Source organism: Podarcis cretensis (genome assembly GCF_951804945.1).
Source record: "Podarcis cretensis genome assembly, chromosome: 2".
Lineage (NCBI taxonomy): Eukaryota > Metazoa > Chordata > Lepidosauria > Squamata > Lacertidae > Podarcis > Podarcis cretensis.
This window is the reverse complement of record NC_137171.1, coordinates 123,840,077-123,856,554: the sequence shown is the minus strand read 5'-3', so window position 1 is coordinate 123,856,554 and position 16,478 is coordinate 123,840,077. Positions and strand designations below refer to the sequence as shown.

At 47.9% G+C, this 16,478-nt stretch overlaps 1 protein-coding gene and 1 long non-coding RNA gene across 2 annotated transcripts in view; both read right to left on the bottom strand.

The window, feature by feature from the left end:
* Positions 1-16,478, bottom strand: part of LOC307207362 (uncharacterized protein) — a 41,118-nt gene that overhangs the window by 4,976 nt on the left and 19,664 nt on the right. Inside the window, exon 4 of the mRNA XM_079961129.1 lies at positions 2,346-2,417. Within this exon, the coding sequence (XP_079817255.1) occupies positions 2,346-2,417 (72 nt within the window). The remainder of the gene's footprint in view (positions 1-2,345; positions 2,418-16,478) is intronic.
* Positions 8,458-11,290, bottom strand: LOC307209198. The gene is made up of 3 exons (XR_013835412.1): positions 10,892-11,290; positions 9,202-9,323; positions 8,458-8,611 (listed from the first exon to the last, which is right to left on the bottom strand). It is a non-coding gene; the product is annotated as an uncharacterized lncRNA (long non-coding RNA).

Here is a 16,478-nt window from a genome sequence, read left to right as displayed (position 1 = left end):
GGAAAAAAATACCCTCTTTAATTTTACACTTCCAGCAAAACTTATTTCCTGTTTTATACATTTTCCCTAGTTTTGCCGGAGTGATGTACCACCTATACATCATCTTTTCTAAATTTTCCCTGAGTGTTACACATGCCATGAATTTCATAGTGGAATCCAATTTTAGCATCTTCACATATGGACAACCCCTCCTTTGACTATCCAAAGCTGAAACCGAGCTGAAACCGAGGTTGCCTTCTAAATATGTTAGTCTAAGGCAGGGATGTCCAACAGGTCGATTGCAATCTACTTGTCGAGCCCTGGAAGGTTTTGGTAGATCGCGGGCTCCCTTTCATTTGTGGTGTCAAAAGAGCATCTGGCCCCACCCTCCATAGGCACATGATTGCTATAACGGAAGCTCAACAACTTACACCTGAAACCTGCCCCCCCCAAAAAAAGTGGTAGATCACTGCCAATTTTTTATTCTGTGAGTAAAGAATCATAAACACCGAGTCAACAGGACTGCTCAAGGTGCCCCAACTATAAAATTGGAGAAATCAAGAGAGATAGAGCTGCACCGGCAGCATATCTCTTCTTTCTTGTATCCAAAAATGCAAGAAGGGATTTTACACTCGCCAGAAGCTTGGCTCTGCCCTCGCCGGTCCTAGAAGGATCCTTTTAAAAAGTCCCATATGCTCAGAGACTTTGCGCCTGTCCACTGGGGGATATAGGAAGCCCAGAGCACTTGTTCTTTAGATGTCCCTTTTATGAAGAGGCACGTAGTGAGACCATTGATCCCCTGCTGGTGAGGTTCGCTGACCTCCCGGAAAAGCAAAAATTTGACCTTTTCCTGTTAGGCAAAGATCATAAGATGACCCAGATGGTCAGCAGATTCTGTGTACAGATCTGTAGGCACAGACCATCCTCCGACTCAAACTAGTTTGTTAAGAAAACTCCCAAACTCGGTTCCATGGGTGACTCTGGGTCATCTCTCTGCGGTAGCTTATCTTAAAGTTTTAAGTGTCTATATGCTTAGCGCATTTATAAATTTTAAATTTATTGTTGTGTTGTTGTTGTTTAGTCGTGTCCGACTCTTCGTGACCCCATGGACCAGAGAACGCCAGGCACTCCTGTCCTCCACTGCCCCCCGCAGCTTGGTCAGACTCATGCTGGTAACCTCGAAAACACTATCCAACCATCTCGTCCTCTGTCGCCCCCTTCTCCTTGTGCCCTCCATCTTTCCCAACATCAGGGTCTTCTCCAGGGAGTCTTCTCTTCTCATGAGGTGGCCAAAGTACTGGAGCCTCAGCTTCACAATCTGTCCTTCCAGTGAGCACTCAGGGCTGATTTCCTTCAGAATGGAGAGGTTTGATCTTCTTGCAGTCCATGGGACTCTCAAGAGTCTCCTCCAGCACCATAATTCAAAAGCATCAATTCTTCGGCGATCAGCCTTCTTTATGGTCCAGCTCTCACTTCCATACATCACTACTGGGAAAACCATAGCTTTAACTATACGGACCTTATTTATTGTTGTACATTGTTTTAAATGTTTGTTTTCCTTCTAGGATTGTACCCTCAAGTATGTTTTATAAGCTGGTCTCCGACCGTAATTTATTGTTGTACATTGTTTTAAATGTTTGTTTTCCTTCTAGGATTGTACCCTCAAGTATGTTTTATAAGCTGGTCTCCGACCGTAATAAATTATCTATCTATCTATTCTGTGAGTAGATTGCTGTCTCTTGGGAGTTGGACATCCCTGGTCTAAGGCTATCACATAAAATTTCTTTTATGGTTCATATCCCACTTTCTGTCACCAGGTACAGAAGTTTATGTTTCCGCCATTTTCCTTTCAATTCCCCATTCAGAAACTCAACTGTAACAAAGGTGCCAACTTTACACTGGTACTTTAGTGCCAGTTTCTACTTCTGTCACTTTCTTCCAGGTCAATCACATTTCCCATAGGTATATTATTCCCTACGTTTGTGATATTTATTTTAAGCCAGCAGAAAATGCTTGCCATCGGTGCACTTTCAAAGGATCCCGTGCACCATATTGATTAAAAATGGCAAGTGACATCTTCGCGATGGCCTGTAGAGACACTGGGGTTCCTTGAGAGGTGATGGGACCTGGAAAGAGTTTTGAGGGCCACATGGCTTTCCCCATTTCAAGAAGTAGCACCTAGCCGACATAGGTAGTAGCCACTGACAGTCTTATCCTCAATGAACCTGTCAAATCCCCTAGAAAGATGTCCAGGAGGAGGTATCACAGCTTGCTGGGTCAATTTGCCTGGGATATTACTCCAAAATGGGGAAATCCTTCAATTCCCAGACCAAAAAGGGCCCCACAACACATCTAGGCAGAGCTACCTGTTGATGTCTCTCCTTCTTTGAGATCCTGGATAAATGGATATTCTCCCCAGCAGGAATGGAGGTCTGATTCTTTCAAGGGAACAAAAAATACTAGTTACTTTTTGACCACAAAACATCCATCTGTTCCAAGTCAAGCAACTTAAAAGGTGCTTTATCTACTGGTTCCTTACCTGTGCTTCATCATAACATTCCAGGCTCAGTTACAGCAATATAACATACACATAAACAGGTAGGCAGCTACAATTCTAAACCGAGCTCAACCATTCCAAATGGAACAGAACCATACCAGTTCGTAAAGGGTGGGGGGGGGGGGTTCTACAAAAGACAAAGGCTGAAAACTCTACACTATAGATGATAGATGCATCACTTGTCGGGAGAGCGTTCCACAACTGCCACAGAGAAAGTCTTCTTCCCACAATACCGATGGCAGCAGAAATACCAGGAGAACCCCCTCTGCAAATCTTAACACCTGACATGGCCCTTACGGAAGGACACCAGCTTTCAAATATTTTAGGCTCAAGTTACTTATGAGGAACGGCTAAGGGAGCTGGGCATGTTTAGCCTGGAGAAGAGGAGGTTAAGGGGTGATATGATAGCCATGTTCAAATATATAAAAGGATGTCACATAGAGGAGGGAGAAAGGTTGTTTTCTGCTGCTCCAGAGAAGCGGACACGGAGCAATGGATCCAAACTACAAGAAAGAAGATTCCACCTAAACATTAGGAAGAACTTCCTGACAGTAAGAGCTGTTCGACAGTGGAATTTGCTGCCAAGGAGTGTGGTGGAGTCTCCTTCTTTGGAGGTCTTTAAGCAGAGGCTTGACAACCATATGTCAGGAGTGCTCTGATGGTGTTTCCTGCTTGGCAGGGGGTTGGACTCGATGGCCCTTGTGGTCTCTTCCAACTCTATGATTCTATGATTCTACTTAGGGCTTTAAACACTAATGTAAGCACCTTGACCTGGACCCAGAAATGAACTGGCAACACCCGGTGCAGCTGCTTTGAAACAGGGATTATGCATGTTCCAAATGAAGAGGAAGAAGAAGAGTTTGGATTTGATATGCCGCTTTATCACTACCCTAAGGAGTCTCAAAGCGGCTAACAATTTCCTTTCCCTTCCTCCCCCACAACAAACACTCTGTGAGGTGAGTAGGGCTGAGAGACTTCAGAAAAGTGTGACTGGCCCAAGGTCACCCAGCAGCTGCATGTGGAGGAGCAGGGAATCGAACCCGGTTCACCAGATTACGAGTCCACAGCTCTTAACCACTACACCGCACTGTAAGCCAGCTAATTATTGGGTTGCTGCATTTTGGACCAGCTAAAGTATTCTAATAGTCTCATGACAGGCAGTCCCACGTAATGTACACTGAAATAGTTCAATTAGGAGGCTACTAGAAAAAGGAGCACAGTGAGAAATTCACCTCTATCAAAGAGGGACTGAAGTTGGCGAATCAGCCAAAGCTGCAAATATTAAGTTTTTAAACAAAATTAGTCTACAGTCGTACCTCGGCTCCCGAACGCCTTGGGAGTCGGGACGTTCTGGCTCCTGAATGATCAAAAACCGGAAGTGAGTGTTCCAGTTCTTTTGGAAGCTGAATATCTGACGGGGCTTCCGCAGTTTCCAATTGGCTGCAGGAGCTTCCTTCAGTCAATCAGAAGCCGTGCTTTGGAAGTTGAACGTTTCAGAAGTTGAACAGAGTGTTCGACTTCCGAGTTAAAACTGTACTATGTGATTGTAAAAAAAATCTCTAAGCAGATAGATAGATAAAACTTTATTCACATTAGCCAATGGCCATAGCAATGGTAAAACCTTACAGTATACACAGAAAAGGAAATAAAATAGGCTGCTTCCTGTGATTGTGAAAAAGTCCCTCCTCTGTTTATGTGAGAGAACCCGATGAAACCATTCCCCTGTCCGAGGAGACGAGACAGGAAAGGCTGCCTGGGCCGGGAAGGAGGATCTTCAGCTCTAAGGCTCATTTGAAGGCAAGTTTTTGCTTTATAACCAACCCTCAGTACTTGTTTTTATCCCTCTCCTCCATTTTACCTTTTAAGTTCTTTTAGTGCTTCCTTTAGTGCTGCGTCCTGTTGTTTTAACATTGTTCTATCTTGTTATTATGGGACGCAGGTGCCGCTGTGGGTTAAACCACAGAGCCTAGGACTTGCCGATCAGAAGGTCGGCGGTTCGAATCCCCACAATGACGGGGTGAGCTCCCGTTGCTCAGTCCCTGCTCCTGCCAACCTAGCAGTTTGAAAGCACATCAAAGTGCAAGTAGATAAATAGGTATCGCTTCAGCGGGAAGGTAAACGACGTTTCCATGCGCTGCTCTGGTTTGCCAGAAGTGGCTTAGTCATGCTGGCCACATGACCCGGAAGCTGTATGCCGGCTCCCTCGGCTAATAAAGCGAGATGAGCGCCGCAAGCCCAGAGTCGATCACGACTGGACCTAATGGTCAGGGGTCCCTTTACCTTTATCTTGTTATTTTACTGCTTTAATTGCCCCATATTGTGAGGCTGCAAGAAGCTTGGCTGGGCTGAGCACCTCGCCAGGCACTGCCAAACGAAAGCTCGTGTCAAACTTTATAAGATACAAGCTATAAATTAAGGAAGAGAAACGCCCTAATTGTCAGAGTTGCCGGCGAGCCCAAGTGGCAGCTACAGTGAACCCTCAAAGTGTTTTTTTCTGCTGGATGGCACTGACTCTGGCCCTGCAAATTCAAGGCCAATGTAACTGGAGATAATTGACTTCAGCAAACCATCAAATCTCTAAACAGTTTTTAGAATATAAATATTATATTATATTGCAGTATAGTACAGTATTTATATATTGCTCTATTAAATAACAGGGACAGCTATCTGACGTGTAGGGGGCTGGCATGACACAACATTAGAGACAGTACAGTCGATGTGGATTCTTCCCCACATGCCAGAGGGCAGTGGGGCTTTGTTGAGCAGCTCAGCTGACAGGTGGGGACGTCCTCTTCGGGCTCTGCGGTGGGTCTCCATGCAAGCCACTAGGACTCCCTACGGTGCTCACAATTGACGCAATTTCACTTACACGTGTGGTTCCTTGGAACATAACCCCTGCATAAATGGGAGTCGCCTGTACCTTGGTTTTTGAACAGCTTAGTTCTCGAACATTTTGGCTCCTGAACGCTGCAAACCCAGAAGTGAGTGTTCCGGTTTGCAAACTATTTTTGGAAGCCAAACGTCCAACGGGAGCTTCCTGCAGCCAATCAGAAGCCACGCTTTGGTTTCCGAACGTTTTGGAAATCGATTGGACTTCCGGAACAGATTCCATTCGACTTCCAAGGTATGACTGTATTAAGAATTCACTGTATAGTGAGCCTACACTTACTGTATAGTTTCCCACAGCATTCTCTCACAAATGTACCCACTGACCCAAAAGGATGGCAACCCCTGCTATGCAATATGGCAGTACAGAAATACTTGCAGGGCTTCAGAAACAAATATAACACCAGAACAACTGTACGGAATACTACAAGATTTTAGGAGGAAATCAATTGCAGCCAAAGCATTAGAGGTGGGAAACTTTTGTGGGGACAAAAATGAACATGGTTTATGAGGATAAACCAAGGTGAATGTCTGGAGGAGCACAATGAATTCATACCTTCAACATCTATCCATGAAGGAAGTGCCCTTACCTAGAGAGGCCACCATCTCATAATTCTCCACCATGACTTCCTTGTGCAGAGCTCTTTGGCCAGGATCCAGCAGAGCCCACTCCTCCTCCGTGAAAAACACAGCCACCTCCTCAAAGGTCAAAAGGGCCTGGAATAAAAATGAAACACAAATGACCAAAACTCCACAAATATCCCAGTTTGAAAAGAGGAAACAGTTAATGTTGCTCTATGTGTGGTTCCATTTACTGACAACTAGGTGACTTTGAGGGACGCAGGTGGCGCTGTGGGTAAAATGTGACAAATGGAGGAGGAAGTGACGCTTTTCCTCTCCCCCAGGAAGTCCTCTCTAGCAATATAATCGCTCCCTTTAACCCTTGAGAAGGGACGCGGGTGGCGCTGTGGGTTAAAGCCTCAGCGCCTAGGGCTTGCCGATCGAAAGGTCGGCGGTTCGAATCCCTGCGGCGGGGTGCGCTCCCGCTGCTCGGTCCCAGCGCCTGCCAACCTAGCAGTTCGAAAGCACCTCCGGGTGCAAGTAGATAAATAGGGACCGCTTACCAGCGGGAAGGTAAACGGCGTTTCCGTGTGCGGCTCTGGCTCTGGCTCTGGCCAGAGCAGCGATGTCACGCTGGCCACGTGACCCGGAAGTGTCTCCGGACAGCGCTGGCCCCTGGCCTCTTAAGTGAGATGGGCGCACAAAGGTACCCCTGCCCGTACGGGCCAGTCTTGACAGACTCTGGGGTTGTGCGCCCATCTCACTTAAGAGGCCAGGGGCCAGCGCTGTCCGGAGACACTTCCGGGTCACGTGGCCAGCGTGACATCGCTGCTCTGGCGAGCCAGAGCCGCACACGGAAACGCCGTTTACCTTCCCGCTAGTAAGCGGTCCCTATTTATCTACTTGCACCCGGAGGTGCTTTCGAACTGCTAGGTTGGCAGGCGCTGGGACCGAGCAGCGGGAGCGCACCCCGCCGCAGGGATTCGAACCGCCGACCTTTCGATCGGCAAGCCCTAGGCGCTGAGGCTTTAACCCACAGCGCCACCTGCGTCCCTTGGAATATTGGTAGTGACTGGCAATTGGATATGAGTTTGAGTGCTGATGGCGAGACTGTTTGCAGTTCAGTTCAGAGTCAAGCAGAGAGTTGTTGAGAGTGGAGTTTGGGAGATGGTGTTGAGACACTTGCTGGTGGATGTAAAGCAGAGCTAATTTATCAGTATAGCTTCAGCGTTTTAGTAGTCAACTGTTGCATCTGCATTAAGAGAACAAAAGTCTGAAACAAAGCTGTGGTGGCTACTTGCCCCAAAGTGGAAAGAAGCAGAAGTCTCACCAAAGGAAGGATGGAGACAAAAACTTATGGAATATGCAGAAATGACGAAAATTACCAGAAGAATAAGAAATCAAAATAACAAATTTTTTTATAAAAGAATGGGAATGGCTTACTGAATATTTACAGATAAAATTGCAAACAGATAAAACACATTGGCAGGATTATTGCAATAACCTGCAGTTTCATAAGAGTATATATTTAAAGTAGATAAGTAAATGAGCAAATTAAATGAATTTGGATATGCAGAAGATATTTTAAATAATAATTTAAGGAAGAAAGAGGGAGAAGGAAGTCAAACTTTGAAATGTTAAATTGATTGTGAAACTAATGAAATGTATAAACTGGCAAAGTATAAATAAAAACTTCAAAAAACAACAACACAGCCTGAAACAAAGCACTCGTGTATACCAAGTAATCATGCAACCAATGTTATTCATTTGTATTCAGTAAATTAATTGTATTCCACCACATGCATAATATTTCATTATGCTGGGAATGGAGTACAGTGGTACTTAATTCATTCTGGAGGTCCGTTCTTAACCTGAAACTGTTCTTAACCTGAAGCACTTTAGCTAATGGGGCCTTCTGCTGCCGCCGCACAATTTCTGTTCTTATCCTGAAACAAAGTTCTTAACCTGAAGCACTATTTCTGGGTTAGTGGAGTCTGTAACCTGAAGTGTATGTAACCCGAGGTACCACTGTATTCAGATAGGATATGTGGTGGCAGCAGGAATGGAAGAAAGATTATAGAAATTCCCACCAAAACCCAACTCTGTTAAAGGGGTGGGGGGAGGTGGTACAAGGGAATGCCAGAACATCTCAGAGCAAGGGTGTGCCTGACACAACGGCCCTCCCCAATTCTCCTTCCTTTACCTGAGGTGGCTGCCCAGCAGCTCTTTCCATTCCGGCCCAAAGAAGACACAACCAAGATGCCTCAGAGGCCATCGCGCTGCCTTAGGGGTGTGAAGGAGGAGGCATAAACCAAGCCAACCTTGGGCCTCTCACAATGGTACCACAACACACTTTAAAGCAGAGAAAGATCTCAAGTTGGGCGATTCCAGTGCCTGCAGAGGACAGAAAAGGAATAGGAAGAATTAAAACCTTTATACAAATGTGGGTTTCACGGATTAAAATATTTTAGAATACATTTGGGGAGCCTTAACTGCTCTGAATAATGTTCTCCTTTTTGCCGAGTTTGCTTCAGTATGGCTGACCTGCCAGGGCTTTCTCAGTGATGGCTCCGACCTGGTGGAATGCTCTGTCCCATGAAACCAGGATTTAACTTCCTTCCGCAGGGCCTGTAAGACAGAGCTATTCTGCTTGGCTTTCAATTTGAACTTAGCCTGATCTTTTATTCCCCTTCCTTCCCTCCTCCCCTTTTTATGAAGATTACCCGCTCTGGGATCCCACAGCTAATTCTCCCCTGGTCTCCTTGCTGGCCCAAGTGGGACTAATTTAACCAGCTAGCTAAATTAGTGATCATCATAATCAAACATCACCTGGTGATCATCTAATGTTTATTGGACGGATTTCCCCCTAAATTGATTTTGAATTCTGAATTTATTGTTATTCACGGTTTATACTGTATTTTATGCTGTTTTTTGTTGCATCAATTAAGTGTTTTAAATTTGTTGTTAGCCGCCCTGAGCCCGGTTTTCTGAACCAGGAAGGGCGGGGTATAAATAAAAAAATATTATTATTATTATTGTATTAACATTTATGCCCTAGATCTCTGTCCCCCACCAATCTCATCCACACTCCTGCCTTTTCTTTCTGCTAACCAGAGAGTCTCTCCTCCAACCTCTGAATGATTTCAGGCTTTGTAGCTGGGTCCTTTTCATCACATATAGAGCATCAAATTAAAAAATAAGTCCTCATGCACACCCACCAAATGTCATATTCTGGATGCCATAAAATACTCTTTGTATATATTGTAAATAAACGATGCTTCAGGATTTCCCAAAGAGGCATTTGCAATCTCCCTCTGGCTGTTCTGTTGATTCAAAAATCCTGGGGAAAGAGAAGAAATTGGAAGTAAAAAGCAGGCTCTGTTGCCCATAGTGAGAAACTGCCACAAAAGCAGACATCCAAATGAGTCACAGTCCTTCACGTCAAAGCCCGCAGGAAAGCAACTCAGCCCCACTAGAACTTGATAGACCCCTCGCCCAAAGAAGACCCACTAAAGGAACATTCCTAGGGGGAATCCCATAATCTACCAGACACCATTCCATCCTTGAACTGGCCAGAGGAAGAAAAATCCAGCCGTCCAAGGCAGAAGAGGCTGAGGAGGAGGGGACTGAAGCAGAGCAAGGAGCTAAAATGTCTGGACAGAAAAAGGGTAACGCGAGCAACAGAAGATGCTTAAATAGATCCTGCTTTCCACTGAATGGCCACAAAGGAGGCAGGTGTCAGAAATGAGGGCGATGATGTCTATCGAATACGGATTTGGTCACAGATACGGCTACTAGCCAGCTCAGAAGGTCCAAGAGAGGACCTTCTCCTGGGAATCAAACAACAAATGCCAACTGATCTGTAGAAAGCACAACCTGAAAAGAAAAGAGACAATGCACGTACTTTTGCAAGCCAATAAAATCTTTAATTAAAAACTATTTTTTTAAAAATTGGGGAAAGTGCTGTAGCACTTTGCAGGCTTCCCGCCAGGGTAGGCATTCGGCCCCTGGGAGTCTCTGAGGAAAGGCCAGGGGCCAGCAAACCTCTGTAAATGGGAGAGCACCAGCCTCTCAACCCAAATTCACCTTCTTAATTTTTTTGAATATTAATTTTTATTGAATTTTACAAGAAAACAAAACAAAACACTTTAACACATTTAAATACATGTTTTCCAAAATGCAAACTAAAAAAGAAAATACTTTTCGTAACCAACAATATTACCCAATTCATGCTTCAAACATTACAGTATATAAATCTTAGTTAAAATATTATAAAAGACTTCCGCCGCATTCACTGCACGTCTCTTAGTTATCTTGCTCGCCTTTAAATCTGATCTTCAATCATTTCCCTTCCTTAGATTCTTTCATAATTGGTCAAATCTTTATGTTCTCTATAGGTTAGTCTACGCACAACCAAGCTTTTTCGTATTTGAGCCCTGCTTGTATAAATATTCGTTTAAGCACTCCCACTGTTTCTGAATTAAAATTTTTGATTTATGCCTGATTAAATCCGTCACGGGACGCAGGTGGCGCTGTGGGTTAAAGCCTCAGCGCCTAGGGCTTGCCGATCGAAAGGTCGGCGGTTCGAATCCCTGCGGCGGGGTGCGCTCCCGCTGCTCGGTCCCAGCGCCTGCCAACCTAGCAGTTCGAAAGCACCTCCGGGTGCAAGTAGATAAATAGGGACCGCTTACCAGCGGGAAGGTAAACGGCGTTTCCGTGTGCGGCTCTGGCTCGCCAGAGCAGCGATGTCACGCTGGCCACGTGACCCGGAAGTGTCTCCGGACAGCGCTGGCCCCTGGCCTCTTAAGTGAGATGGGCGCACAACCCCAGAGTCTGTCAAGACTGGCCCGTACGGGCAGGGGTACCTTTACCTTTACCTTTTTAAATCCGTCAGTTTTGCAAATTCACCTTTTAATTTAGGTTTATTTTTAAGGTCGCCGCATTAGAAGGCTGCATCATCAGGTTGCTGAGCGCCGCCTTCTCCCTCTTCTGCCTCCCTTCAAGGCAGAATAGTAGAATCAGAGAGTTGGGTGGGACCCCTGAGGGTCATCTAGTCCAACCCCACCCCCAACTCACCCTTCCCCCCCCTAACCCAGGAATCTCAGCTCAAGCCTCCAGGGCCGTTTGAGGGGAAAATATCATTTATATTTCAGTTTATTGAGGAAGAGAAATTTTGGGAATCTGTCTCTGCTGAGCAGGGATGCAAAGACACCCCCGCCCCAATTAGGCAGGGAGGGCCCCTCCCCCTGGGGATGAGGGGCAGAGGGGATGAGGACGCCCCGCCGGCCCCCTGGGACCTCCCTGCCGCCCACCACCTCGGAGCAGCGAGCGGCCCTTCCGCTCCCTTCGCCGCCCCCGCCTCCGTCCGCCAAACAGGAAGTGGCGACCATAGAGAGGGAGGGGAAGTAGGCGCCTAGAGATTTCGCCCACCTGGGAGCAGCTAGCGGCCCTTCCCTCCCTTCGCCGCCCCCGCCTCCGTCCGCCAAACAGGAAGTGGCGACCATAGAGAGGGAGGGGATGTAGGCGCCTAGAGATTTCGCCCACCTGGGAGCAGCTAGCGGCCCTTCCCTCCCTTCGCCGCCCCCGCCTCCGTCCGCCAAACAGGAAGTGGCGACCATAGAGAGGGAGGGGAAGTAGGCGCCTAGAGGTTTCGCCCACCTGGGAGCAGCTAGCGGCCCTTCCGCTCCCTTCGCCGCCCCCGCCTCCGTCCGCCAAACAGGAAGTGGCGACCATAGAGAGGGAGGGGAAGTAGGCGCCTAGAGGTTTCGCCCACCTGGGAGCAGCTAGCGGCCCTTCCGCTCCCTTCGCCGCCCCCGCCTCCGTCCGCCAAACAGGAAGTGGCGACCATAGAGAGGGAGGGGAAGTAGGCGCCTAGAGATTTCGCCCACCTGGGAGCAGCTAGCGGCCCTTCCCTCCCTTCGCCGCCCCCGCCTCCGTCCGCCAAACAGGAAGTGGCGACCATAGAGAGGGAGGGGAAGTAGGCGCCTAGAGATTTCGCCCACCTGGGAGCAGCTAGCGGCCCTTCCCTCCCTTCGCCGCCCCCGCCTCCGTCCGCCAAACAGGAAGTGGCGACCATAGAGAGGGAGGGGAAGTAGGCGCCTAGAGGTTTCGCCCACCTGGGAGCAGCTAGCGGCCCTTCCGCTCCCTTCGCCGCCCCCGCCTCCGTCCGCCAAACAGGAAGTGGCGACCATAGAGAGGGAGGGGAAGTAGGCGCCTAGAGATTTCGCCCACCTGGGAGCAGCTAGCGGCCCTTCCGCTTCCTTCGCCGCCGCCTCCGTCCGCCAAACAGGAAGTGGCGACCATAGAGAGGGAGGGGAAGTAGGCGCCTAGAGATTTCGCCCACCTGGGAGCAGCTAGCGGCTCTTCCGCTCCCTTCGCCGCCGCCGCCTCCGTCCGCCAAACAGGAAGTGGCGACCATAGAGAGGGAGGGGAAGTAGGCGCCTAGAGATTTCGCCCACCTGGGAGCAGCTAGCGGCCCTTCCGCTCCCTCCGCCGCCCCCGCCTCCGTCCGCCAAACAGGAAGTGGCGACCATAGAGAGGGAGGGGAAGTAGGCGCCTAGAGATTTCGCCCACCTGGGAGCAGCTAGCGGCCCTTCCGCTCCCTCCACCGCCCCCGCCTCCGTCCGCCAAACAGGAAGTGGCGACCATAGAGAGGGAGGGGAAGTAGGCGCCTAGAGATTTCCCCACCTCGGAGCAGCTAGCGGCCCTTCCGCTCCCTCCGCCGCCCCCGCCTCCGTCCGCCAAACAGGAAGTGGCGACCATAGAGAGGGAGGGGAAGTAGGCGCCTAGAAGCGGCCCCAAGCTCGATTTCGCGCAGCGCCACCTGGCGGCCGCCCGTGCCTCCGCGTCACCGGAGAGGAAGGGCGAGGAAGCCGGTTCTCTGCCCTGTCTGGCTGCCTCGTGTGGGTCTCATGCAATTGAGAATTTTATAATATATTATATATATATGTGTGTGTGTGTGTGTGTGTATATATTGATACGGAAGGGGGGGCATGTCTTCTTCACCTTCTTCTTCGCTACGATATATCCATTTATTTCCAATTGTCAATGTCAAAAGGGACTAAAATCTATAAAATTCATAGAATTTTATAATATATTATATATATATATATGTGTGTGTGTGTGTATATATGTGTATATAGTGATACGGAAGGGGGGGCGTGTCTTCTTCACCTTCTTCGCTACAATATATCCATTTATTTCCAATTGTCAATGTCAAAAGGGACTAAAATCTATAAAATTCAACGTGCCAATTTGCTCAATTTCTCTAGGACTCCATGACACCTCCCCTGTCCTCCATAATCCCTCAAGCAAGGTGTCAAGACCCTAATCCTGTCAAATCACTGCCAAATCTTTCCTCCGGGCAATGCCAGTATATGGACCATTGTCTTCTCATCACCGGTACTCAGGATGTGCTTATCTGTGCATATCTCCAGCTCTGCATCTTCCCCCCTCCCTCCTCCATATGTTAATCCTGTGTAACCCAACCTCTTCTTAATGTATTCATGATGTAACCCTGTGTAACCCAACCTCTTCTTAATGTATTCATGATGTAACTGGGATGTATTTTGCACTGTATTCTGGGACATGGAGGGAAGTTTCAAAAGTTTATGTCGCCCCATTCTCGGGGTTCAATCTCGCCTTGAACCTGTTGCGCAATAAACTTGGATCTTCTGCAGCTTGCTCCTGTCTCCGGCTGAGCTCATTTTCCTCCGCAGGGACCCGCGGACTTAGTCCGACGAGCTGGGTGGCAGAGCAGCCTCGCACCCAGATTTTACTGTAACAATATCTATAATGTATGTATATGTATACATATACACATACGTATATGTATATGTATATGTATATATATGGAGGGAGGCAGTCCCCGCCCACATAATCAACCACTGCAGCAATGATCTATTTTTTTGGCGGGGGAGCAGCCTCCTCAAATATTTTATGGGTATGGGAATGAAGGCATGGTAGTAGCCAGGATTTATTGGGGGCAAGTTTTATGTTGTGGGGTGGCAGAACAAACTTATCTGCAACGCAGCTAGTTAGTTAGCATGGGCATAACCAGGATTTTGAGGGTGGTGGGCAGCCAAAGGTTGCTTTTTTTAAGGAATCACCGTTTGTCTTCAGAAATCACTGATAAAAATATCCTGTAGATAAGACATTGCGTAGGGGCTGGCTACTACTGGGAGCGGGGGAAAGAACCTCAGATAATTGCGTACCGTATTTTCCGCTCTATAAGACGCACCAGGAAAACAAGAAAAAAATATTCTGAATCTCAGAAGCCAGAACAGCAAGAGGGATCTCTGCGCAGTGAAAGCAGCAATCCCTCTTGCTGTTCTGGCTTCTGGGATAGCTGCGCAGCCTGCATTCGCTCCATAAGACGCACACACATTTCCCCTTACTTTTTAGGAGGGAAAAAGTGAGTCTTATAGAGCAAAAAATACGGTACTTTGCGTACACTGATATTTGCGGATCCTGCCCCCCCCCCTCCCAGTTGACTACACCCAGTTATGTATTTTTATTTATTTGATTTAGGGCAGGCACCCCCAAACTCGGCCCTCCAGCTGTTTTGGAACTACAACTCCCACCATCCCTAGCTAACAGGACCAGTGGTCAGGGATGATGGGAATTGTAGTTCCAAAACAGCTGGAGGGCCGAGTTTGGGGGTGCCTGATTTAGGGGGTACAGCTGCAAACTGCCCCCCTCCCTGCTACGCCCATGGCCAAAGGGACCTCAGCCGGTAGGAGTTGGCTCTATGTGTGTTGCCGGATGGGCTGGAGGCGGACTTAGGGGAGCATGACTGCTTCGCCCAGCTGAGAGGGCACTGCAACAATGACATAGAGCGGAAGTGGAGTCGTGGTGGTGCTGAATTTTAGTGTTGTACACGGCGCCAGTGGTGTTGCGTCCTTTGCTGGCACCCGGGGTGCCCAGGCATACTCACACACCATGTGGGAGAGCGGTAGGACACTGAGGATGAACAAAACTTACTGCGACATCACAGCTCTCACTGCCGGCCACATGCAGGGCACAGAGGGTTCACGGAGCCGTGTTGCGGCACCTGCTCACCCACCAGCGCGGGGGAGCACCCCAGCTGGCCAGCCCAACCCTTGGCAGGCACACCCCTCCCCTCACTGGCTGGGCTGCCATTCAGTGAGGGGGCCATGCGTCAAGCGGAAAGCCAGGCCAGGCTCTGGGGCAGGAAGGGAATCCCTGCGTGGGGTATCTGGTTCGCGCCCCCTCAGAATCATGTGCCCAAGGCTACGCCCCTCTGATCCACCCTGCAGGGTGCTGCTGAAATTTGAAAGGCCAAAGGCCACTGCTGCATTTTCTGCTAGCTTAAACCGTAAATTTGATGTGTAGAGCAGCACTGCTGTACAGTAGTACCTCGGTTTATGATCTTAATCCGTTCTTAAACCGGAACCGTTCTTAAACTGAGGTGCACTTTCCCTAATGAGGCCTCTGGCCGCCGGTGCCTTTCCGTCGTTCAGATTCCGTTCTTAGACCGAGGTAAAAGTTCGCAAACGGGGACACTATTTCCGGTTTTGCGGAGTTAACCCGAATCGTTCGTAAACAGGACTGTTCTTAAACCGAGGTACCACTGTATTGTCATTTTCGTTTCGTATAACAGACCAAGCTTTCTTTATTGCTTTTGTGTAATAACTTCTTGTGGAGATAGGTAAAGCTAAAGGACCCCTGGATGAGTAAGTCCAGCCAAATTAGACTATGGGGTGTGGCACTTATCTCGCTTTTCAGACCCGAGGGAGCCGGCAATTGTCTGCAGATAGCTTTCCTGGTCATGTGGCAACCAGGACTAAACTGCTTCTGGCACAACAGGACACTGTGACGAGTGCCAGAGCACACAGAAATGCCATTTACCTTCCCGCCATAGCAATACCTATTTATCTGCTTGCACTGGTATGCTTTCAAACTGCTAGGTTGGCAGAAGCTGGCACAAATGCAGATTCAAACCGCCAACCTTGCGATCAGCAAACCCAAGGCTGAATCTACACATATATAAAAGGCACCGTGAAAATGCTTTTTTAAAAAAAGTTTTCTAAAAATATGGAATTTGCCATTAGCTCACCATCGCCATCTAGGGTCACATTTGTATAATGCACATAAAACGTTGTATTTGCAGCTGTATAGCTGAGTTCCAAGAGGCTTTAGACCACAGAGCCTTTGCTTCTTTACTTTTACTTCTTGTGGGCATGGGGTTGCGGGCAAACACATATTCATAAACCGACGCACTTCATAACTCTAGCAAAATATCCAATGTGTGTATGAATACACGTGAGTGCTGGACATGCATGTTCAGACACATACTTGCAACTCTTTAATGGATGTGGTTTAAAAACAATCATTTCCCTCTTAAATGTTTTATACAAAAATCCACAGAAAAGCAAAGTTTAACAGAATGTCTACTGCTTAGTTCATTCATTTATGCTTTTATCATTAAAAATTTGAGCCTGAAATTAAAGAAAAATTTAAAAATTGACAAAGG